Consider the following 27,083-nt stretch of genomic DNA (forward strand, 5'->3'; position numbering starts at 1 on the left):
AGCAAATAAATCTCAAGGTTTTATAATTTATGTATTCTTTGATAATAAATGTACTTTGAACTTTGAATGTAAAGCCTGCAAGTTACCTGCTTTAATGCAATAGTCTGTTTCAGTTTGAAATTGTGGATAACTACATGCTTGGTGGACTAATTATATGTATCTCCCCGCTTTCTATTTCTTTTTGTTCTCAGGCCTTCCAATGACTTGGGATATCCAATGAATTCAAAAAAGCTGCATAGACTTGGCTGGAAACCCAAAGTGCCCTGGGAAGAGGGAATTAGAAAAACAAGTATGATTAAAATAATTTTTAACAATCCCAAGTGTTTTAAAATCAAATATTGAGCAATTAGAATGTAAGGTTTGGTTTCTCATATTGTGGGTTAAGGCATTGCTGATATATTTAACTAATTTGATTCAATTATTACATAGTGAATGGTTTGATTTAATATCTGATTGAAATCAAACCTATCTGCATCTTCTTCTTACTTTTCTTGATTTCTAATATAACTGTACAATGTTCTAAAAACAACACTCCAGCCCTACTTGCAACATTCAAGTATTTTTGCCACGTCAGCTTACGAAGTATTTAGAAAATATCTTCCATTGTAAGTTTTTTTTTTAAATATTACTGGCAGAATAACTTTTAATAATTAGGGAAGACAGGCAGGACATTCCATTTGGTCATGTATCAGTTACCAACACACTGTAAGCACACATACCAAATCCCTCAAGGCAGTCAATATGATTCTCAGCCAAGTCTGATAGTATTGACTACAGGCTACAGATTAATATTGCAGTTTTCTCGCCCCCAAATAGGAGAACAAATGCAGATTAAGTGTCATTGCAGGTGAAAAGTAGCAAGTGGTTATGAAGCATCAAAGAATGTTTGACTGTAAAAAAAAATTAAATGACATATAAGGAAATTTATCTCAAATTTAAGTGGAGAAAAATTATAAGTCCAAATCAATATGCCATTATTTGGCTATCTTCAAATATAGATAGTATTTTCAAAAAAGGAAATAATCAATGGAGTTTATAAGAAATGCGATTTAAAAGAGGTATGTTATATAAAGTACTCAATAATAGTAAAGAAACTGTCTTAAAAACTTTTATCATGGATGTAGTTACTGTAACACGTAAGAGGATAGAAATAAATGCTATTTGACTCTGTCTTCACCAATTCACTTGCATCTGTCTGTAGCACCATTGCAGTGTTCAAGGGTGACAATATTTTCTCATTTAACTTTCTCATAGTCATTGAAACATCTCAACACCTACCCTATCATACCTTCTGTGGACATTATATATTTCAATATAACCCTTCTTTAGTCACTCATGAGAATACTCATTCTAGAAATTAGCCTAATGAATTTTTTTCTGATCTGCTTCCAGTGCCAGTGTCCTAAATGAGTGGACCAAAACTGTGCTTAGTGCTCCCGATGTGGCATCTGTTTTCCTCTGGAATTGATGCTTTAAACTTATCCTTTGAACTTGCATGCTGGGTAGAAATTGAAACTGGGAACATTCTTAGAGTCCCCTTTTAGTATTAGTTATATCTGTTAATAACTGCCTTCCACCAGCTATGGTAGAATTTCAGCCCTTGAATTGATATATTGATTGTGACTTAGCTCTGTCAATGCATATAATGGCCATGTACTGCAGCTTCATCTGTTTGGCATCTCACTTTCAGATATGCCTCATACAGCTTCTGGACAGCTCCAAAACTCCTCACTGAATCAGGATTAATTCCAGTTGCTCGATAGTAACGGCGGGATCTGGGAATGTCAGTTCATTAAGTTACATTGCGGTGTGCATCGCTGCTTCTGCCAGTCTACAGAGCTTCATAGATGACTCGTGTTGAGCTATCAGATCTGTTCTGAATCTATCCCATTTAGCAAAATTATTGTGCATTACAGCTGTTCATATTACAGAAATTTATCCTGCTGGAATTCACAAATCAATACCCAAACATTTGCAATATGAATCATAGAATTATTAATTGTGTGTAGGGGAGGGGGGAAATAACCAAAAATGCAAGAGCAACAACTAGTTTTGTCCATCTTTATTTTCAGTCACTCAGTATTCTGGGCGTTAACATGTCAATTGGGTTGGTGGTCTTTGACACACCCTCTCCAGTCAGAGGACAGGTGGACAGGATGTCTCTGACAGCGGTGCTGCCACACTCTTCATCAGGGTTATTTTCTCTGGGCGTACTGCATTGTGGGGAAACTGGAATAGCCGTGGCCATTTCCTTAACCCTTTATTCCATTTTCACAAAGTTTTAACATGTTGCCTCTCTGATACTTGCCACATCACCTTTCTCCCATGAACCCCAGTCATCAAATCCTACCCGTTTCCCTGATAGTGCCACTTCCTAATCCGTGATTATTGCACACCAGTAAAAGTGCCTCCCATATAAAATGCACAGCAGCACTGAAACTTCTATTTGTGTCCTGGGTCTGGTAAGGGTGTGGCAAAGGAAGAATTTGTCTGTGCCAACTAGCCTATTGATGCAGTGACATCCAATCTAAATCTTACTGCCTCATAGAGTGACTAAAATCAACAGATTTGTCACATTCACTTGAGCCTTGTTCATCCCCCAATTCTAACGTTGACCTCAGCTGTTACATAATGGGAGTTGGTCACTTTGTTATCACAGATAAAATGGCTTAATGTGAGAGGGAAAAAACATCTGTAGGTACACATCTTGGCTTACCACATGAGAAGGTACTTTTGTATTTGCAGAAAATTGCAATAAATATAGTTTTCTCAGTATATAATCACTCTGAAATGTGGGACCACTAGATTACACCATTCATCTACATTCCCCAGGAGCCTGTCATTCACTGTGTATATCTTGCCATTGTTTAGCCTCTAAAAGTGCATCACTTACTTTTGACTGAGTTAAATTCCAGCTGCTATTCCTTTGCCTATTAGATCCACTCTACCACTTACTAATTCTGCCACCTACATTCTTATTCAAATAGTTAAGATAAACATCAGCACTGATTGCAGCTACACTACTTATTCATAGATCTCCAGTCTGAAAAGTAGCCTCAGCAAGTCAAGCAGCATCTATGGAAATAAGTAAACAATCTTCATTTTGGGCTGAGACCCTTCTTGGGACTGGAATGGAAGCGGGGAGATGCCAGAATAAAAAGGTGGGGGTAGGGGAAGGAGAATAGCTAGTTGATCATTGAAGTCAGGTGGGTGGGAAAGATACTGGGCTAGAAAGAAAGGAATCTGACAGGAGTGGACCATGGGAGAAAAGGAGGTGCACCAGGGGGAGGTGATAGGCAAGTAAGAAGAGGTAAGAGACCAGAATGGGGAATGGAAGGGGGAGGGGAAAAATTTACTGGAAAGAGAAATCTACATTCATGCCATCAGGTTGGAAGCTACACAGATAGAATATAAAGTGTGGCTCCTCTACCCTGACAGTGGTCACATCATTGCAGAAGAGGAGAACATGAACAGGAATGGGAATAGGAATAAAATGGTTGGCCACCAAGAAATTCCGCTTTTGGTGGATAGTGCAGTGTTGCTCGATAAAGCGGTCCCTTAATTTACGACAGGTCTTACCAGTGGTGAGGAGGCTACAGAATCAGAATCAAGTGTATTATCACCGGCATGTGTTGTGAAATTTGTTACCTCAGGAGCACCGGATAAGGTAGACGACCACAACAGATTTGCAGGTGAGGTGTTGCTAGGTAAGCAACACTTGAACACGAGAAGAAAACTGCATGGAAGTTTTACTGATCTCTGAGATAAAAAATGTTGGGATTATTTTAAAATACCTCTTAACCTTTCTCTTGAATTCATAACCTAGTTCAGTTTTGTTTATTGTCATACTATTTGCTGATACATGTATGTATGTACAAATTTTCCCAACATTCAATAACTCTCCTGTTGTTCTGTTTTATCCTTTAGTCAAATGGTATGAAACAAACTTCCACAACTGGTCAGATGCAGAAAACGCATTGGCACCTTTTCCATCGTCAGTACTTCAAGATGGATGCCAGCAATTATGATGTTTTACTTAGATGACAGCAATTCTACCTCATTAGCAACTTCAAATGGATATTTTATTTTGACACAGAAAAGAAAGGAAATGACTCTTTTTCAGATATAAGAGGATTTATTTCATGTGTGGCAATGTTTGAGTATCTAACTCACAAACATTAAAAATGTGATTTGTTGTTTGATTACAGATAAAATAATCATGTAATCTGGTTAAATAATGTTTTTTGGGAATGGAGACAAATTGCTCTCATTGTATAATGACTCATGCGCCTTGCCTCGCCCTTATTTCATGCTTGAGTATTAATGCCATTGGGTCTAGTGTGGACAGTAAACGTGACAATGCCAGGATTGTCTACATTTCTATTTTTCTTACAGTGTAGGAGACCATACAATTTATTGAGTCTATCCCAGGTCTCAGCCCCTTTCCCCACTTATTTTCTAAAAAAAAGTGTTCTTTTTCTCTCCTGTCCATCAACTTCCCCAACCACCACCATTTCTTTTTTGCGATCCAAATACAGAGTGGCTCATTTACGTCCCATACATTTCCTGTGGGAGAAAACTGGAACATTCATTGGAAACGTGTGATTACAGGAAGAATCTACAGATTTCACATGTCCCCAGAGGTCAGAATTGAACCTATGTCACTGGAGCTGTGCAACGTCAGCACACCTACTCCTGCATTGTGCCACCAAATATCAGCCTGATATTTCCATTTAGTCTTTGAAGGCAACATTTAATGTAGGATTTTATGTTTCCCCCAATTAACATATTATAATTGTTTTAATCGCATTGTCTTTGGATGAAGATAACATATTTGTATGATTTTGGTTTAAGTCATCTATCATGATAGAACATTGAAAATTAAAACACAGTAGAGGCCCTTCAGCCATGCTGATTTTAAACTGATATTTACCAAAATAATTTCAAGGAAATATTTTTCTTTCAGAAAATCTTAAGATGTATGGGTAAAAAATTTATAACCTCTCCTTCACCCCAAATGAGAAAATCACAGGTAACAACTTACTCTCAACAAGCCAAGTATGTCACCATAAGGTGAATCTGAAAATGCATCTTGTCAAATAAATAACCTGTATTGTTGGACCATTTTGTTATTACATTTGTTCTTATATACTACATAAGGTGCTGGATCATATTGTTTTCTCCATTATTGATCAATAAAATATGTATTTTATATCATCTTCTCTCTTTTATATACGATCTGTCCTTGTAACTGCACAATAGTTGTTCAACGATGAATAGGACCATGGCACGGCAGTGAATATTACTACAGGGACCCAGATAAGTGGCAAAAGCATCAAAGGGATTGAATGGATCTAATGGGATTCTTCTGTTTAGGTTTGGCATCCACCTGAATGAAATATAAGACCATAAGATGTAGGAGCAGAATTAGGCCGTTTGCTCCACCATTTCATCATGGCTGATCCAATTTTCCTCTCAGTCCCAATCTTCTGTCTTCTCTCTGTATCCATTCATACCCTGAACAGTCAAGAATCTACCACCCTCTGCCTTAAATAAACATAAAGACCTGGCCTCCACAGCTGCCTGTGGTAAAGAATTTCACAAATTCACCTCTCCGGGTAAAGAAATTCCTCCTTTATTCTGAGTCTGTGTTCTTTAGTCTTAGACTCTCCCACTATAGGATATCTCTATATCCACTCTATCAAGGCTCTTGATAGGTCTCAATGAGGTCACCCCTCATTCTTCTGAATTCCAGTGAATACAGGCTCAAAGCCATCAAATGCTCTTCCTATCACAAGTCATTCAATCCTGGAATCATTTTTGTGAACCTCCTTTGAATCTGCTCTATTTTTCAGCACATCCTTTCTAAGATAAGGGGCCCAGAACTGTTTATATTACTCCAAGTGAGGACTCAGTAGTGCTTTGTGAAGTCTCAACGTTACATCGTTGCTTTAATATTCCCGTCCTCTTGAAATGAATGCTAACATTGCATTTGTCTTCCTCACTACAGAGTCAACCTGCAAATTAACCTTTAGCGAATCCTGCACAAGGACTTCCACGCCCCTTTGCACCCCAGCTTTTTGTATTTTCTCTCCATTTAGAAAATGGTCAACCCTTTCATTTCTTCTATCAAAGTGCATGACCGTGCACTTCCCAACTGTATTCCATCTGCCATTTCTTTATCCATTCTCCTGATTTGTTTTAAGTCCATCTGTAGCACCTCTACTTCCTCAAAACTGCTTGCTCTTCCATCTATCTTCAGAATCTGCAATCCTTGCAACAGAGTAATCAATTCCATCATTCAAATCATTGACATGTAATGTAAAAAGAGTCTGTCGGAACACAGATCCCTGTGGAGCACCTCTAATCACTGGCAGCCAACCAGAAAAGGCTCTCTTTATTCCCACTCTTTGCTTCCTGCCAATCAACCACTGCTTTATCCATGCTAGAATCTCTCTTGTAATATCATAAGCTCATAGCTTGTTAAGCAGCCTATGTGAGGCACCTTGTCAAAGGCCCCTGAAAATCCAAATACACAGCAACCGATTCTCCTTTGTCTATTCTGCTTGTTATTTCTTCAAAGAATTCCAACGGATTTTTGAGGAAACGATGCTGACTTTGGCCTATTTTATCACGTGCATTACAAATACCCTGAGACCTCATCCTTAATAATACTGAGGATGTTGTACGAGTCTGTGGTGGCCAGTGCTATCATGTTTGCTGTTGAGTGCTGGGGCAGCAGGCTGAGGGTAGCAGACACCAACAGAATCAACAAACTCATTCGTAAGACCAGTGATGTTGTGGGGATAGAACTGGACTCTCTCACAGTGGTGTCTGAAAAGAGAATACTGTCCAAGTTGCATGCCATCTTGGTTAATGTCTCCCATCCACTACATAATGTACTGGGTGGGCACAGGAGTACATTCAGCCAGAGATTCATTCCACCGAGATGCAGCACAGAGCGTCATCGGAAGTCATTCCTGCCTGTGGCCATCAAACTTTACAACTCCTCCCTTGGAGGGTCAGACACCCTGAGCCAATAGGCTGGTCCTGGACTTATTTCATAATTTACTGGCATAATTTACATATTACTATTTAACTATTTATGGTTCTATTACTATTCATTATTTATGGTGCAACTGTAATGAAAACCAATTTCCCCTGGGATCAATAAAGTATGACTATGACTAATGGACTCCAACATCTTCCCAACCACTGAGGTTAGACTAACTGGCTTATAGTTTCCTTTTTTCTGCCTCCCTCCCTTCTTGAAGAGTGGAGTGCCATTTGCAGTCCTCCAGAACTACTGCAGAATCCAGTGGTTCTGGAAAGATCATTACTAATGCCTCCACAATCTCTTCAGCCACCTCTTTCAGAACACTGGTTCTAGGTGACTTCTCTACTTTCAGACCTTTCAGTTTCCTGAGAACCTTCTCTCTAGTTATGGTACCTTCACACACTTCATGACCACTGACACATGGAACGTTCAGTATATTGGTAGGGTCTTCAATCATGACGGCTGATGGTAAATACTTATTCAGTTTGTCTCCCATTTCCTTGTCCCCATTACTACCATTGCAGCAGCATTTTCCAATAGTCTGATATCCACTCCTGTCTCTCTTTTACACTTTATGTATTTGAAGAAACTCATCTATGTCGTAATATAATCATGGAACACTACAGCATAGAAATAGGCCATTTGGCCCATCTGGTCCATGCCGAACCATTAATCTGCCTAGTCCCATCAACCTACACCCGGACCATGGGCCTCCATACCCCTCCCATCCATGTCCCTATCCAAATTCCCCTTAAATTTTGAAACCAAACCTGCATTCACTCTCACCTCTGAGTGAAGACTTTCCCCTTCATGGTCCCCATAAGCATTTCACCTTTCACCCTTAGCCCATGATCTCTAGTTGTAATCCCACCCAACCTCAGTGGAAAATGCCTACTTGCATTTACCCTTTCTATACCCCTCATAACTTTATACCTTTATCAAGTCTCTGCTCAATCTTCTACGTTCAAGAGAATAAAATCCTAACCTATTCAATCTTTCCCTGTAACTCAGGTCCCTCAAGTTCCAGCAACACCCTCATAAATTTTCTCTGTACTCTTTCAATCTTATTGACATCTTTCCTGTAGGTAGGTGACCAGAACTGCAAACAACACTCCAAATTAGGACTCACCAACACCTTATACAATTTCAACATAACATCCCAACTCCTGCACTCAATACATTGATTTATGAAGGTCTACATGCCAGAGGAGTCCTTTACAAACCTATATACTGTACCTGTGACGCCACTTTCGAGGAATTATGAATCTGTATTCCCAAATCCCTCTGTCCTACCGCACTCCTCAGTGCCCTACTGCTCACCATTTAAGCCCTATCCTGGTTGGTCCTCCCAAAGTGCAACACCTCACATTTGTCTGCATTAAATTCTATTGGCCATTTTTCAGCCCATTTCACCAGATCCCGCTGCAAGCTCTGATAATCTTGTCCGCTGTCCACTACACCCTCAATCTTGGTGTCATCCACAAATTAGCTGATCCAGTTTACCACATTATCATCCAGACTGTTGATTTAGATGACGAGCAATAATGGGCCAAGCAGCAATCCCTGCAGCATATGAGGGGCGATTGATAAGTTCGTGGCCTAAGGTAGAAGGGGTCCCCACATTTATTTTTCTACATAGTCTCCTCCTACATTTACAAACTTAGTCCAACAGTTGTGGAGCATACAGATCTTGGACCTCCAGAAAGTGTCCACAGCAGGGGTGATTGATAAGTTCATGGCCTAAGGTAGAAGGAGATGAGTTATACGACTCTCTTTACATGCACATGCAGTTCAACTCTGAGTGATTACGCAGAAGTTTGAAGTTAATAATTCATCAGGGTGATTGATAAGTTTGTGACCTAAGGTAGAAGGAGATGAGTTATTAACTTCAAACTTTCTGCATAATCACTCAGAGTTGAACTGCATGTGCACGTAAAGAGAGCCATATAACTCATCTCCTTCTACCTTTTTTTAATATAATTTTTATTAAATTTTCAAAAAGAATACATGAAAAGATAAAATCTACCCACCCCCCCTCCCCTTAACTCTCCCCCCCCCCCCCATATATGGTCCTACCTAAAAAGAAAGAAAGAGAAAAAAAAAAAAGAACCGCCTGGTTGTTGGAAGGTTTCCACATGCTCCATGGGATTCAAAATAAATTTGGTATAATTATTCGTTACTTTCCCCAAGTAACCAAAGTCTTTATCGGAGCACTTAAATATGCCATCCTATCTTTTGTAGATAAGGGCGCCAAATATTCAAAAATGTTACATATTTATCTCTTAAATTATAAGTTATTTTTTCAAGTGGAATAGAACTAGCCATTTCATTATTCCAACGATCCATAACTAAATACGAATCAGATTTCCAAGTAACTGCTATAGTCTTCTTAGCTACTGCCAATGCAATTTTTATAAATTCTTTCTGATATTTATTCAATTTAAGTTTCGGTTTTATCCCTTCAATATCACCTAATAGAAATAATACAGGGTTATGTGGAAGTTGAATTCCAGTAATTTGTTCCAATAAGACTTTTAAATTTATCCAAAAGGGTTGAATTTTAAAACAAGACCAAGTAGAATGTAAAAAAGTACCAATTTCTTGATTACACCGAAAACATTTATCAGATAGATTTGAATTTAATCTATTTATTTTTTGTGGTGTAATATATAATTGGTGTAAAAAATTATATTGTACTAATCTAAGTCGAACATTTATTGTATTTGTCATACTGTCAAGACAAAGTCTTGACCAATTTGTTTCATCAATATTAATATTCAGATCTGTTTCCCATTTTTGCTTTGACTTATGGATTCCTTGTTTAATTGTCTGTTCTTGAATCAAATTATACATACAAGAAATAAATTTTTTAATTTTCCCTTTTTGAATTAAATCTCCTTCTACCTTAGGCCATGAACTTATCAATCACCCCTCGTACCTCTAGTCACAAGCCTCCAGTCAAATAGATAAACATCTACAACCACTCTCTGGCTTCTGTGAAGTCAATGTCTAATCAAATTTATAACCTCATCTAAATGTTCTTGACCAAACTCCAGTGCTGGACCTTGCCAAATGCCTTGCTAAATTCCGTGTTAACAACACCCACTGCTTTGCTTTCATCAACTTTCCTGGTAGCTGCCTCAAAAACTCTACGAAATCGGTTCAAAATGACTTACCACGGAGTAAGCCATGATCATTATCCATAATCAGTCCCTGTCTATCCAAGTACTTACATATCCAGTCCCTTAGAATACCTTACAATAACTTTCCCACTGCTGATGTCAGGCTCACCAGCCTGTAATTTCATGTCTTATTCTTAGAGCCACTCTTAAATACTCGAACAACATTATCTATACTCTAATCCTCTGGCACCTCACCCATGGCAAAGAATGTTTTAAATATTGCTGTTTTGGCCCCTGCAATTTCTGAGGGAACACTTTGCCAGGCCCTCGGGATATATCCACCCTAATTTGCCTCAAAACACCAATCATCTCTTTCTGTGTAGTCTTTATAGGGTCTATGACCTCGCTGTTGCATTGCCTCACATTTATAGACTCTGTGTCAGTTTCCCAAGTAAACGTAGATGCACAAAATCCATTTATGACCTCTCCTATCTCTTTTGACTCCACACATAAATTAATCTGATCTTCTAGAGGACCAGCTTTGCCACTTGAAATCATCTTGCTCTTAACATATCTGTAGAAGCCTTTAGGATTCTCCTTCACTTTGTCTACTAGAGAAACCTTCTTTTTGATCTCCTGATTTCATTCTTAAGTGTTCTCTTACATTTTTTATACTCCTCAAGTATTTGTTCCTACCTGCCTACATGTGCTATGAACCTCTTTTTTTCTTAACCAGGACCTCAATATCTCAAAAACCAAGGTTCCCTAACCCAGTTTGCCTTGCTTTTTTTTTGTGGCAGGAACATACAAACTGTATGCTCAAAATTTCACTTTTGAAGGCCTCCCACTTACCAAGTACTGTACACCTTTACCAGAAAATAACCTGTCCCAATCCCCACTTGCCAAATCCTTTCAGTTACCATCAAACTTTGACCTTTCTCCAATTTAGAATTGCAACCCAAGGACCAGACCTATCCTTTTCCAAAAATACCTGAAACTAATGGCATTATGGTCACTAGATGCGAAGTGTTCCCCTACACAAACTTCTATCACCTGCCCTATCTCATTCCCTAATAGGAGATTAAGTACTGCACGCACTCTCATTGGGATTTCTATGTACTGGTTAAGGAAACTTTCCTGAACATCTTTGACAAACTCTTTCCCATCTAGTCCTTATATAGTACGCGAGTCCCAGTCAATACGTGGAAAGTTAAAATCACCTTCTATCACAGTCTTATGTTTTTTGCAACAGTCTGCGACCTCTCTACAAATTTGCTCCTCCAAATCCTGCGGACTGTTAGGTGATCTATAATATAATCTCTTTAACGTGGTCATAGCTTTCTTATTCTTCAGTTCTACCAATAAAGCCTCAATAAACGAGCTCTTGAGTCTGTCCTAACTGAGCATTGCCATGACATTTTCCCTGACTAGTAACGCAAACCCTACTCCTTTAATCCCTCCTGCTTTATTACATCTAAAGCAACAGAACCCTGGAACATTAAGCTGCCAGTCCTTGAAACCAAGTCTCACTAATGGATATAATGCGCTGATCCATGCCCTAAGCTTATCCACCTTTCTTACAATACTCCTTACATTGGAATACATGCAGCTCAGGACACTAGTCCCACCATGCTCAATCTTTTGATTCTTGGCTTTGTATGTAGACTTAACGGCATCTTTCCCCACAACCACTCCACTATCTGTTCTGGCGCTCTGGTTCCCATCTGCCTGCAACTGTAGTTTAAACACCCCATGCAGCACTAGCAAACCTCCCACTAGGATATTAGACTGCTCCAGTTCAGGTGCAAACCATCCCTGCTGTACAGATATCACCTACCCTGGAAGAGAGTGCAGTGATCCAAAAATATGACATAGCATGTAGAGATGAGAGAGCATAATCTGAAACTTGGTTTTCTATTTCATCAAATTTAATTCTATACAATTTATCCCCTCTATGGAATATTAACAGAAAATGCTAAAATATACAATCTTTGTAACTTACTACAATGTTAACATTTTAAGTTGACGACTCTTCATCAAAACTCTTCAACCTGAAATGTTAATCTTTTTCTCTTTCCACAGATGTTTATGTTCTAGAAACTCTGTTCCCAAAGTTGGTGCAGAAAGACTGCAGAGAATACATTTTGCATTCATTCATTAAGTTGTTTGTCTGCATCCACTTTTGGATTTTTGAGAAAGGGTAATTAAGTTTTAGTCAATAATATGTTGTGGCAACAGGCCCTTTGGACCCATCTCGTTCTCTGAGCTTCAGACCGCTTACTTTAAATGTACATTCTAAGCAGAAGGTACATTCTGCTGGTTATTTCAGGTGTTTTTTTTTAAATGTGCTGACCTTTTTATCTAAGCCAATAAAATATTACAGAAAATATTTTAAAGGTAATTTAATAGATAAAAATGTATATATTTCTGCCATGCAGACCACTTAAAGCACTGAAGGACATTATTGAGTCCTTGCCAGCTGAGTCAGAGCAAGCAATCCAATCCCAGTTTCCTGCCTGCCCTCTTCCCCCATGTCTATGCACATTCGTTGCTTTCAAGTACTAGAAAAGCAGCAATTGAATTGCTTCACCCTGTACGCCCGGCACTGCATTTCAGAGCCTAGCCAGTTGGTGGATCAAAATGTTTGAATCATGTAAATTTTGTTTTTTCTTTCCAACCACCTTCATTCGTATACCATTGTTCTTGATCACTCTGCAGTGGTTGTGGTTTCCTTACATTTTTACATAACTTTACCTTTTTACGTCACTTAAATATTTAGAAACAGCCTTCTGTTCTCACTTAGCCCATGTATCTGTGCCATCTCCTTTGATCTGTAGCCACGTCTGAGATCCTAGAGGTCTGGTGAGCAGCTTATGATGTTCTTCTGTTCAAATAGGGAAACATGGAACATCCTGGTAATTGTAGACTGATAAATCTCACATTAACAGCAGAGAAGCTGTTGGAGAGTATGCTTAGGACTTGAATGCATAAGAAGAGACGTGGCCTGATTGAGGAGCAGTCTGCATGACCTTATGAGCAGAAGGTTATATGTAACTAACTTGATTGAGATTATTGCGAACATGATGAAGCTGATTGATGCAGTTAGGTTAGTAGATGCAATTTACATGGATTTTGGTAAGGCATTTGACAATGTCCCTCATAATTGGCTAATCCAGAAGATTAAGAGGAATTTCAGTGCTGGGAGGTCCTGACTAGAAGTCCAGATCCAGTGTGTTCCACGGGGATCAGTGCTGAGACCTCAGTTGTTCGTGATATATGTGTAAATGACTTAAATAAAAGCATTGATGATTGAGGTGGTAAGTTTGCTAATGACACAAAGATTACTGCCACTGTGGACAGTGAACAAGGTTGTCAAAGGATACAGTAAGTCAGTTACATACATGGGCGAAAAAATGGCATATGTAATTTAGTCCAAGTAAATATGAAGTGTTACACTTTGGGAGATCAGATGTAAGGGGAATGTGTACAGTTAATGGAAGGCCCTTTAACAGTTCTGATATATAAAGGGATCTTGGGGTCCAGATCCCCTGAAAGTGGCCATGCAAGTAGATAGGGTGGTAAAGAAGGTAGATTGGTATACTTGTCTTTGTTTGTCAGGGTATTCAGTGGGACAGTCAGGAAATCATGTTGCAGCTACACTTCAATTAGGTGGTACTCGGAGTATTGTGATGTTACATTACAGGAAGCCTGTGGTGGCTGGGGGAAGAGTACCAAAGAAGTTTACAAGGATACTGTCTGGGTTAAAGGATATGAGATATAACATGAGTTTGGACTAACTTGGGCTGTATTCTCAGAATGCTGAGGGGAAGATGATAGATTTATACATCTATGAGAAGCATAGGCTGTCGGTATCTTGTTCCCAAGATGGAAATGTCAAATACCGGAGAACTTGCATTTAAGGTGAGAGGTGCCTGGAATGGGCTACCAGAGGTAGCGGTAGATTCAGTTACAATAGTGGCATTAAGAGGTTTTAAACAGTCACATAAATCTGCAAAGAATGAAGGGATGTGGATCATGTGCAGGCAGAAGAGATTTAGTTTAATTTGGCATTTTGTTCAGCACAGACATTATGGGCCTGTTCCCGCGTTGTATTGTTCTATATTCTAAAAGCCAAATCTAACAGGATTAATATATGAATATGATTTTTTTTCCTTTCCATACTTTCTTACAACATAGTAAGAGACCATCCAGCACATCAAATCTACAACAGCTCAAGAATAATCCCATTACCTCTGTTATTTTTCCTGTTCCCTTATTCTCTCATATTCCCTCCATCTCCCCCACTCAGTTCACACTGGGGGCAATTTGGAATGGCCTATTGACCTGCCAATCTGCATGACTTTGGGATGTGGGAGGAAATCAGAGCACATGGAGAAAACATACATGGTCAAAAGTAGAATGTCCAAACTCCACACACACAATACCAGAGTGAAACTGGGCCACGGCACTGTCAGATATGTAATGTGTGATTTTTTCTAAATGATTTAGACCTATGTTAACCTCTGAATACATTTTGGAGTTCTCTGACTGAAGAAGGTTAAATTTAGAAGGCCCCTCTTCTCCACCCCATGTCACAAGTCTTTACAATGAATAGTCTCTATAGTCCTTAGTCTGGATCACAAGATTATCTTTTACAGCTGGTTCTCTGTTCAGAACATGTTTATAATTTTCATGCTTTTCTGAAATGGTCACAACTGTTTTCAGCTCAAGGCACATGAATATTAGACTGAATTTCTGGCATTTATTTCAAGAAAACTTTTTCCCCTGAACTGGAAAATGTGAGTATATCAGAGATCTGATCTAAGCTGCAGCCCTGGAAATTTCCTTAGCCACACTAGCATACTAGTTCAGTGGTTAATGGTTTACAGCACCTGCGATCACTGTTCAGGGTTCAATTCCCACCACTGCCTGTAAGGAGTTTGTACATTCTCCCCGTAATCATGCATGTTTCCACTGGGTGCTCCGGTTTCCTTCAAGATTCCAGAGTAAGTTATGGGCATGCTATGTTGGTGCCAGAAGTATGGTGGCACTTGCAGGCTGCCCTGCACAATAATTGCTGATTTGATTTTGGCACAAATGACCCATTTCGCTGGATGTTTTGGTGTGCATGTGACAAATAAAGCCAATCTTTAATCTGTCTAAAGTTATAAAGAGAGGCAAACCTGGCTCTAAGTGGTTTGCCTCTCATAGGTTGTGGTCCACATCTTGCTTGCTCTCACATTCTCTCCTGCTGTTTCTTGCTCTCGTTCTCACTTGGTGTCAGAGGCTGAGTTTTTTGCATTTCCTGACTTCCCAAAATGGTCACTATCTAGAAAGCAAAAGTCAGGAAGCTGGAAGAGTACAGCACAGGAACAGGCCCTTTGATGATGTCTGTACCAACCATGATGCCAATTTAATCTGCATGTGGTACATCGAAACATAGAAAACGTACAGCACAATATAGGCCCTTGAGCCCACAAGGCTATGCCAAAAATGTTCTTACCTTAGAAATTACCTAGGGTTACCCATAGCCCTCTATTTTTCTAAGCTCCATATACCTATCCAGGAGTCTCTTAAAAGCCCCTATCATATCCGCCTCCACCACCGTCGCCAGCAGCCCATTCCATGCACTCACCACTCTCCACGTAAAAAACTTGCCCCTGACATCTCCTCTGTACCTACTTCCAAGCACCTTAAAACTGTGCCCTCTCGTACTAGCCATTTCAGCCCTGGGAAAAGCCTCCATCTACATGATCAATGCCTCCCATCATCTTATACACCTCTATCAGGTCACCTCTCATCCTCCATTGCTCCAAGGAGAAAAAGCAGAGTTCACTCAATCTATTCTCATAAGGCATTCTCCCCAGTCCAGGCAACATCCTTTCTATGGTTTCCACATCCTTCCTGTAGTGACGCAACCAGAACTGAGCACAGTACTCCAAGTGGGGTCTGACCAGGGTCCTGTCTAGCTGCAACATTACCTCTGGGCTCCTAAACTCAATCCTATGATTGATGAAGGCCAATGCACCGTATGCCTTCTTAACCACAGAGTCAACCTGTGCAGCAACTTTGAGTGTTCTATAGACTCGGACCCCAAGATCCCTCTGATCCTCCACACTGCCAAGAGTCTTACCATTAATACTATTATTCTGCCATCATATTTGACTTACCAAAATGAACCACCTCACACTTATCTGGGTTCAACTCCATCTGCCACTTCTCAGCCCAGCTTTGCATCCTATCGATGTCCCACTGTAACCTCTGACTGCCCTCCACACTCTCCACAACACCCCCAACCTTTGTGTCATCAGCAAATTTACTAACCCATCCCTCCACTTCCTCATCCAGGTCACTTATAAAAATCACTAAAAGTAGAGGTCCCAGAACAGATCCCTGAGGCACACCACTGGTCACCAACCTCCATGCAGAATATGACCCATCTACAACCACGCTTTGCCTTCTGTGGTTAAGCCAGTTCTAGATCCACAAAGCAATGTCCCCTTGGATCCCATGCCTCCTTACTTTCTCAATAAATCTTGCATGGGGTACCTTGTCAAATACCTTGCTGAAATCCATATACACTATACCTTCTGCTCTACCTTCATCAATGTGTTTAGTCACATACTCAGAAAATTCAATCAGGCTCATAAGGCACGACCTGCCTTTGACAAAGCCATGCTGACTATTCCTAATCACGTTATGCCTCTCCAAATGTTCATAAATCCTGCCTCTCAGGATCTTCTTCATCAACTTACCAACCACTGAAGTAAGACTCACCAGTCTATAATTTCCAGGGCTATCTCTACTCCCTTTCTTGAATAAGGGAACAACATTCGCAACCATCCAATCCTCCAGAGCCTCTCCCATCCCCATTGGTGATGCAAGGATCATTGCCAGAGGCTCAGTAATCTCCTCCCTCACCTCCCACAGTAGCCTGGGGTACATTTTGTCCGGTCCTGGTGACTTATCCAACTTGATGCTTTCCAAAAGCTCCAACACATCCTATTCCTTAATATCTTCATGCTCAAGCTTTTCAGTCCGCTGCAAGTCATCTCTACAATCACCAAGATCCTTTTCCCTAGTGAATACTGAAGCAAAGTATTCATTAAGTACCTCAGCTATCTCCTCCAGTTCCATAAACACTTTTCCACTGTCACACTTTGTTTGGTCCTATTCGCTCATGTCTTAACCTCTTGCTCTTCACATACTTGTAGAATGCCTTGGGGATTTCCTTAATCTTGTCCACCAAGGCCTTCTCATGGCCCCTTCTGTTTCTCCTAATTTCATTCTTAAGCTCCTTCCTGCTAACCTTACAATCTTCTAGATCTCTGTCATTCCCTAGTTTTTTGAACCTTTCGTAAGCTCTTCTTTTCTTCTTGACTAGATTTTCAACAGACTTTGTACACCACCATTTATGTACCCTACCTTCCTTTCCCTGTCTCATTGGAATGTACCTATGCAGAACTCCATGCAAATATCCATTGAATATTTGCCACATTTCTTCCGTACGTTTCCCTGAGAACATTTGTTTCCAATTTATGCTTCCAAGTTCCTGCCTGATAGCTTCATATTTCCCCTCACTCCAATTTAATGCTTTCCTAACTTGTCTGTTCCTATCCATCTCCAATGCTATGGTAAAGGAGATAGAATTATGATCACTATCTCCAAAATGCTCTCCCACTGAGAGATCTGACACCTGATCAGGTTCATTTCCCAATACCACATCAAGTACAGCCTCTCCTTTTGTAGGCTTATCTACATATTGTGTCAAGAAACCTTCCTGGTCACACCTAACAAACTCCACCCCAACTAAACCCCTTGCTCTAGGGATATGCCAATCCATATTTGGGAAATTGAAATCTCCCACCACAACAACCCTGTTATTATTACATTTTTCCAGAATCTGTCTCCCTATCTGCTCCTTGATGTCCCTGTTACTATTGGGTAGTCTTTAAAAAACACCCAGTTGAGTTATTGACCCCATCCTGTTCCTAACTTCCACCCACAGAGACTCTGTAGACAATCCCTCCATGACTTCCTCCTATTCTGCAGCCATGACACTATCTCTGATTAACAGTGCCACACCCCCACCTCTTTTGCCTCCCTCCCTGTTCTTTCTGAAACATTTAAAGCCTGGCACTCGAAGTAACCATCCCTGCCCCTGAGCCATCCAAGTCTCCGTAATGGCCACAACATCATAGCTCCAATTACTGATCCACGCTCTAAGCTCATCCGCTTTGTTCACAATACTCCCTGCATTAAAATAGACATATCTCAAACCATCGGTCTGAGCGCATCCCTTCTCTATCACCTGCCTATCCTCCCTCTCGCACTGTCTCCAAGCTTTCTCTATTTGTGAGCCAACTGCTTCTTCCTCCGTCTCTTCAGTTTGGTTCCTACCCCTCAGCAATTCTAGTTTAAACTCTCCCCAGCAGTCTTAGCAAACCTCCCCACCAGGATATTGGTTCCCCTGGGATTCAAGTGCAACCCGTCCTTTTCGAACAGGTCACACCTGCCCCAAAACAGGTTCCAATGATCCAGGAACCTGAATCCCTGCCTTCTGCTACAATCCCTCAGCCACACATTTATCCTCCACCTCATTCTATTCCTGTACTCACAGTCACGTGGCACAGTCAGTAATCCACAGATTACTACCTTTGTGGTCTTGTTTCTCAACTTCCCTCCTAACTCCCCGTAGTATGCTTTCAGGACCTCCTCCCTTTTCCTACCTATGTCGTTGGTACCAATACGTACCACGACCTCTGGCTGTTCTCCTTTCCACTTCAGGATATCATGGACTCGATCAGAAACATCCTGGACCCTGGCACCTGGGAGGCAAGCTACCATCCGTGTTTCTTTCCTGCGTCCACAGAATCGCCTGTCTGGCCCCCTAACTATAGAGCCCCCTATCACTGCTGTGTTTATCCAGTTATGTTATATGGCTCAGAACGCTGGACAATAAACGAATATCTAACGAGGATGTCATGAACAGAGCAAATACAAAAAGAGAAATAATGTATGAGATCATAAAAAGGCAATGTAACTTCATTGGACGTGATTAGGAAAGAGGAGTTAGAATGCACGGTAATTATGGGACAGATTGAAGGGAAGAAAGCAAGAGGAAGACAAAGACAAATGATGATGGAGACGGCAGCTGGAGAACTGGAAATGAATACCAATGAATTGATCTACTTGACCAAAACAGGAGTGTGTGGGCCATGGCAGTCAAAGCTCAAACGGCACCTGATGATGATGATGATGATCACTGCTGCCTTCCTCTTCCTTTCCCTACCCTTCTGAGCCACAGGGCCAGACTCCATGCCAGAGGCACAGCCACTGTTGCTTCCCCTGCTTATAGCTCTTATCTATCACCTTCTCACTCTCCCTGATCAGAGATCATCGAGCTGCATCTCCAGTTCCCTAACCTGGTCCCTAAGGAGCTGCAGCTCGACACACCTGGCGCAGATGTGGCCGTCCGGGAGGCTGGGAGTCTCTAGGACTTCCCACATCTGACACTGATCACAGAACACCGGCCTCACACACATACTTCCTGTCTGTATTCTACACAGGCAACCTACCTCGCCTCGACCCATTAATGCCTAAGCCCCATTGAGCCAAATCCCTCCTAGTCTGTCTACTTCTACTCCATTGCCCGCTCTTCTGATGCCCACTCTATAAAGCTGTTTCCTTTTAAAATCTTCTCGCAGTTCTACTTGACTGACATCCATGTGCTTGCACAGTCATACCCCAATCAAGCCGCTGAAGAAATAACCTTCAAATCTGTTGATTTATGTATCTGTCTAAATGTTTTCCAAACTTTGCTTTCGCATTAACTTCTACCGCCTCCCCTAGCAATGCATTCCAGGCATCTACCACTCACTGTCTAAAGCAAATTTGCCACGTAAACTTTAACCTTTCCCCCTCATCCTCTGGGTGTGTTACCAGAAGGGTCTCACTTGGCTAGAGGCATGCAGCTCCAAACAATCCTCAAGAACTGTCCTACCATCCAGGATAGGTAGCCCATTTGATTAGTACTGCAGCAAACCTCAGCCTAAAAGTTCAACAACCCCCATCTATGGGATGCTGTGACTTCTAACACCTACAAAATGCCTAGCGTCATTGAGTTCTACAACATAAAAATAGGCCTTTTTGCCCAAATTGTCCACGCCAATCAAAGTGCCCACTTAAGCTAGTTGCTATTAGCCTATAATCCTCTAAACCTTTCATATCCATGTACCTGTTCATTTGTGCCTGCCTCTCCATCTCTCTCTGGCAGTTCATTCCATATACCTCTCACACTCTGTATGGAAAAACTTTCCACTCAGCTCCCCTTTAATCCGCCCCTTCTCACCTTATACTATACCCTCTTGTTTTACACTCCCTTGCCTTGCAAAAAGACTGATTGTCTATCTTATCTGTACCTTCTTAACACAGCATAACAACTCCTGTACAAAATGCTCTGCCGAATGAAGGTAAGCAGCCTGTATGTCTTCTTCAACACCTCATCCACCTGTGCTGTATTTTTGGGGAATTATATATTCATAGCCCTAAGTCTGTTCAAAAACACTCCCCTGGGTCTTGCCATTCACTCTGTATGTAATGCCGCCTTGGTTCAATCTCCCAAGATGTATTAATTTGCACTTGTCTGAGCTAAGTTCCATCTGCTATTCCTTTGGCAACATTTCCAGTTGTTATAAATCCATTGTAGCTTAATCTTCTTTACTGTCTACTATACTACTAATTTTGGTGGCCTTTGCTAACTTAGTAATGCTGTCTACACTCTGATACAAAATTATTATATAGATCAATAGAATAGTACAGCACAGTACAGGCCCTTCGGCCCACATCGTTGTGCTGACCCTCAAACCCTGCCTCCCATATAACCCGCCCAACTTAAATTCCTCCATATACCTGTCTACTAGTCTCTTAAATTTCACTAGTGTATCTGCCTCCACCACTGACTCAGGCAGTGTATTCCATGCACCAACCGCTCTCTGAGTAAAAAACCTTCCTCTAATATCCCCCTTGAACTTCCCACCCCTTACCTTAAAGCCATATCCCCTTGTATTGAGCAGTGGTGCCCTGGGGAAGAGGCGCTGGCTATCCACTCTATCTATTCCTCTTAATATCTTGTACACCTCTATCATGTCTCCTCTCATCCTCCTTCTGTCCAAAGAGTAAAGCCCAAGCTTTCTTAATCTTTGATCATAATCCATATTCTCTAAACGAGGCAGCATCCTGGTAAATCTCCTCTGTGCCCTTTGCAATGCTTCCACATCCTTCCTATAGTGAGGCGACCAGAACTGGACACAGTACTCCAAGTGTGGCCTAACCAGAGTTTTATAGAGCTGCATCATTACCTCTCGACTCTTAAACTCTATCCCTCGACTTATGAAAGCTAACACCTCATAAGCTTTCTTAACTACCCTATCTTCCTGTGAGGCAACTTTCAGGAATCTGTGGACATGTACCCCCAGATCCCTCTGCTCCTCCACACTACCAAGTATCCTGCCATTTACTTTGTACTCTGCCTTGGAGTTTCTCCTTCCAAAGTGTACCACCTCACACTTCTCTGGGTTGAACTCCACCTGTCACTTCTCAGCCCACTTCTGCAACCTATCAATGTCTCTCTGCAATCTTCGACAATCCTCTACACTATCTACACCACCACCAACCTTTGTGTCGTCTGCAAACTTGCCAACCCACTCTTCTACCCCCACATCCAGGTCGTTAATAAAAATCACAAAAAGTAGAGGTCCCAGAACCGATCCTTGTGGGACATCACTAGTCACAACCCTCCAATCCGAATGTATTCCCTCCACTACGACCCTCTACCTTCTGCAGGCAAGCCAATTCTGAATCCACCTGGCTGAACTTCCCTGGATCCCATGCTTTCTGACTTTCTGAATAAGCCTACTGTGTGGAACCTTGTCAAATGCCTTATTAAAATCCATATAGCTCACATCCACTGCACTACCCTCATCTATATGCCTGGTCACCTCCTCAAAGAGCTCTATCAGGCTTGTTAGACACGATCTGCCCTTCACAAAGCCATGCTGACTGTCCCTGATCAGACCATGATTCTCTAAATGCCCATGGATCCTATCTCTAAGAATCTTTTCCAACAGCTTTCCCACCACAGATGTAAGGCTCACTAGTCTATAATTTCCCGGACTATCCCTACTACCTTTTTTGAACAAGGGGACAACATTCGCCTCCCTCCAGTCCTCCGGTACCATTCCTGTAGACAATGAGGATGCAGAGGGGGATCAAAAAGGCAAGGGAAGAGGACTGGGTTGAGACAACAGAGGCTTATGGAGAAGAGAAGTTATAAGCCGTGTCTCCCCTCTCTCATCATGGGAAATGTGAGATCGCTGGGGAATAAAATCGACGAAGACGGCGCTTGTCAGGAGTCAGAGAACATTTCGGGAGAGCAGTGTCATGTGCTTTACTGAGATGTGGCTGCACGAGGACATACCCGATCAAAGCGTTTCCATAGAGGGCTTCCAGACCATTCGAGCTGACCGGATTTGCACTGAGAGTGGTAAGCGTAAAGGAGGGGGGCTGGCGGTTCTGGTAAATAACAGATGGTGCAATCCTGGGCATATTACGATCAAGGAGCGGGTCTGTAGCCCGGATATTGAACTTTTTGCTGTTGGACTCCGGCCATATTATTTGCCAAGGGAAATCTCGCATGCGATTGTGGTTGTTGTGTACATCCCTCCCTCTGCCAACCCGATGTCAGCGTGTAATATCATTTACACTGTCATAGCCAGATTACAAACCCAGCACCTGACTGCCCTCATTCCCATCTCGGGTGACTTCAACCAGGTTATCATGGCTAGAACACTGCCCAACTTCACGCAGTATGTGAGCTGTACAACCAGAGGGGAGAGGACTCTGGATTTGTTGTACGTTAACATTAAGGATGCATACAGCTCCTCTCCCTTCCCCCCACTGGGAAGGTCAGATCACAACCTGGTGCATCTAAAACCCTGCTACGTGCCTCTGGTGAAGAGTAAACCTGCAACCTCGAGGACAGTGAGGAAATGGTCGGAGGAGGCTTATGAGGCGCTCCAGGGTTGTATTGAGGTGACAGACTGGCAGGCACTCTGTGAGCCACATGGAGAGGATATTGATGGGCTCACAGAATGCATCACTGATTACATCAACTTCTGTGTGGACTGCAATGTTCCGACAAGAACTGTCCTTTGTTATTCAAATAACAAGCCATGGGTGACAAAGGACATTAAGGACATACTGAACGCTAAAAAGAGGGTGTTTAGAGATGGATACAGGGAGGAGCTGAGGGCAATACAGAGAGACCTGAAAGCCAGGATCAGGGAGGCTAAAGACAGGTACAGGAGGAAGCTTGAGTGGAAACTCCAGCAGAACAACATGAGAGAGGTCTGGAGGGGGTATGAGGACCATCACTGGGTTCTGGCAAATGAGCAACAGAGGAGCTGAGGGCAGTGTGGACAGGGCCAACGAACTTAACCTGTTCTTTAATAGATTTGACATTGTGACCCCTGCCCATCCCCCACATGAGCCATCTGTTGTCAGCCCCCAATCAACACATGTTCCACTCTCCCCTCCTACCCCTCCTCACAGTCCCCCACCCTGCTCTCATGACTATACCCCTTCCCCACACAAAACCACCACGATGGGCTTCACGGCTGAACAGGTGAGAAGACCGCTGAAACGTCTCAACCGAAGCAAGGCTGCAGGCCCGGATGGTGTCAGTACCAGGGTGCTCAAAGCCTGTGCCCCTCAGCCATGTGGAGTACTTTGCCATGTATTCAACCTGGGCCTGAGGCTCTGGAAGGTTCCTGTATTGTGGAAGACGTCCTGCCCCGTCCCTGTGCCGAAGATGCCACGCCCCAGTGGCCTCGATGACTACAGACCGGTGGCATTGACCTCCCACATCATGAAGACCCTGGAGAGACTTGTTCTGGAGCTGCTCTGGCCTATGGTCAGGCCACACTTAGATTCCCTCCAGTTCGCCTACCAGCTCCAACTAGGAGTTGAGGATGCCATCGTCTACCTGCTGAACTGTGTCTTCGCCCACCTGGACAAGCCAGCGAGCACTGTGAGTGTCATGTTTTTGACTTCTCCAGTGCGTTCAACACCATCTGCCCTGCTCTGCTGGGGAGCTGACAGCGATGCAGGTGGATGCTTTCCTGGTGTCATGGATCCTTGATTACCTGACTGGCAGACCACAGTACGTGTGCTTGCAACACTGTGTGTCCGACAGAGTGATCAGCAGCACTGGGGCTCCACAGGGGACTGTCTTGTCTCCCTTTCTCTTCACCATTTACACCTCGGACTTCAACTACTGCACAGAGTCTTGTCATCTTCAGAAGTTTTCTGATGACTCTGCCATAGTTGGATGCATCAGCAAGGGAGATGAGGTTGAGTCCAGGGCTACTGTGGGAAACTTTGTCACATGGTGTGAGCAGAATTATCTGCAGCTTAATGTGAAAAAGACTAAGGAGCTGGTGGTAGACCTGAGGAGAGCTAAGGTACCGGTGACCCCTGTTTACATCCAGGGGGTCAGTGTGGACATGGTGGAGGATTACAAATACCTGGGGATACGAATTGACAATAAACTGGACTGGTCAAAGAACACTGAGGCTGTCTACAAGAAGGGTCAGAGCCGTCTCTACTTCCTGAGGAGACTGAGGTCCTTTAACATCTGCCGGACGATGCTGAGGATGTTCTACGAGTCTGTGGTGGCCAGTGCTATCATGTTTGCTGTTGTGTGCTGGGACAGCAGTCTGAGGGTGGCAGACACCAACAGAATCAACGAACTTATTCGTAAGGCCAGTGATGTTGTGGGGATGGAACTGGACTCTCTCATGGTGGTGTCTGAAAAGAGAATGCTGTCTAAGTTGCATGCCATCTTGGTCAATGTCTCCCATCCACTACATAATGTACTGGGTGGGCACAGGAGTACATTCAGCCAGAGACTCATTCCTCCAAGATGCAGCACAGAGCGTCATAGGATGTCATTCCTGCCTGTGGCCATCAAACTTTACAACTCCTCCCTTGGAGGGTCAGACACCCTGTGCCAATAGGCTGGTCCTGGACTTATTTCATAATTTACTGGCATAATTTACATATTACTATTTAACTATTTATGGTTCTATGACTATTTATTATTTATGGTGCAACTGTAACGAAAACCAATTTCCCCCTGGAATCAATAAAGTATGACTATGACTATGACTATGAGGACATAAAGATCCTAGCCAGAGGCTCAGCAATCTCTTCCCTCGCCTTGTCGAGCAGCCTGGGGAATATTCCGTCAGGCCTCGGGGACTTATCCGTCCTAATGTATTTTAATAACTCCAACACCTCCTCTGCCTTAATATCAACATGCTTCAGAACATCAACCTCACTCATATTGTCCTCTTCATCATCAAGTTCCCTCTCATTGGTGAATACCGAAGAGAAGTATTCATTGAGGACCTCGCTCACTTCCACAGCCTCCAGGCACATCTTCCCACCTTTATCTCTAATCGGTCCTACCTTCACTCCTGTCATCCTTTTGTTCTTCACATAATTGAAGAATGCCTTGGGGTTTTCCTTTACCCTACTCACCAAGGCCTTCTCATGCCCCCTTCTTGCTCTTCTCAGCCCCTTCTTAAGCTCCTTTCTTGCTACCCTATATTCTTCAATAGACCTATCTGATCCTTGCTTCCTAAACCTCATGTATACTGCCTTCTTCCACCCGACTAGATTTTCCACCTCACTTGTCACCCATGGTTCCTTCACCCTACCATTCTTTATCTTCCTCACCGGGACAAATTTATCCCTAACACCCTGCAAGAGATCTCTAAACATCGACCACATATCCACAGTACGTTTCCCTGCAAAAACATCATCCCAATTCACACCCACAAGTTCTAGCCTTATAGCCTCATAATTTGCCCTTCCCCAATTAAAAATTTTCCTTTCCTCTCTGATTCTATCCTTTTCCATGATAATGCTAAAGGCCAGGGAGTGGTGGTCATTGTCCCCCAGATGCTCACCCACTGAGAGATCTGTGACCTGACCCAGTTCATTACCTAATACTAGATCTAATAAGGCATTCTCCCTAGTCGGCCTGTCTACATACTGTGACAGGAATCCGTCCTGGACACATATAACAAACTCTGCACCGTCCAAACCCTTGGAACTAATCAGGTGCCAATCAATATTAGGAAAGTTAATGTCACCCATGATTACAACCCTGTTATTTTTGCACTTTTCCAAAATCTGCCTCCCAATCTGCTCCTCGGTATCTCTGCTGCTACCAGGGGGCCTATAGAATACCCCCAATAGAGTAACTGCTCCCTTGCTGTTCCTGACTTCCACAGATACTGACTCAAAAGAGGATCCTGCTACATTACCCACCCTTTCTGTAGCTGTAGTAGTATCCCTGACCAGCAATACCACCCCTCCTCCTCTTTTACCCCCCTCTCTATCCCTTTTAAAGCAGAGAAATCCAGGAATATTGAGAATTCATTCCTGCCCTGGTGCCAGCCAAGTCTCTGTAATGGCCACTACATCATAATTCCATGTATGAACAGGATTGATCCCACTGGACACCACTGAAAACTACCACCCTCCTCTGTCACTAAGCCAGTTTTATATCTAATTCTATTTAACTTGCCCTTCAATATAATATCATCAAGGAATCAGCTCATCTAGCCACACTGGTTCATGTCTCCACAATATCCTTTCTGTTTTTAATGATTGGCTCTATTTGCCAGATGTACACCGAAAATACAGTGAAGTGTGGTGTTTATGTCAATGATCAACACAGTCTGAGGATGTGCCAGGGACAGCGTACAGGTGTCACTACACCTCCGGCACCAACACAGCGTGCCCACAACTCACTCGGAGGGCCCACAACTCAC

At 42.4% G+C, this 27,083-nt stretch overlaps 1 protein-coding gene across 5 annotated transcripts in view; it reads left to right on the forward strand.

The window, feature by feature from the left end:
- Positions 1-5,188, forward strand: part of LOC140197989 (dTDP-D-glucose 4,6-dehydratase-like) — a 55,020-nt gene extending 49,832 nt beyond the window's left edge. For 3 of the 5 annotated variants that reach the window (XM_072258744.1, XM_072258747.1, XM_072258745.1), the window contains 2 exons: positions 192-289; positions 3,928-5,188. In XM_072258744.1, coding sequence (XP_072114845.1) covers positions 192-289; positions 3,928-4,028 — 199 coding nt within the window. In that variant the 3' untranslated portion in view covers positions 4,029-5,188. Of the gene's footprint in view, positions 1-191; positions 290-3,927 lie in introns of those variants that run through there. The other 2 variants (XR_011886078.1, XM_072258746.1) reach the window with 2 other exon arrangements.
- The last annotated feature ends 21,895 nt before the right edge of the window (positions 5,189-27,083 follow it).

This window comes from Mobula birostris, chromosome 5 (genome assembly GCF_030028105.1).
Source record: "Mobula birostris isolate sMobBir1 chromosome 5, sMobBir1.hap1, whole genome shotgun sequence".
NCBI classification, from domain to species: domain Eukaryota; kingdom Metazoa; phylum Chordata; class Chondrichthyes; order Myliobatiformes; family Myliobatidae; genus Mobula; species Mobula birostris.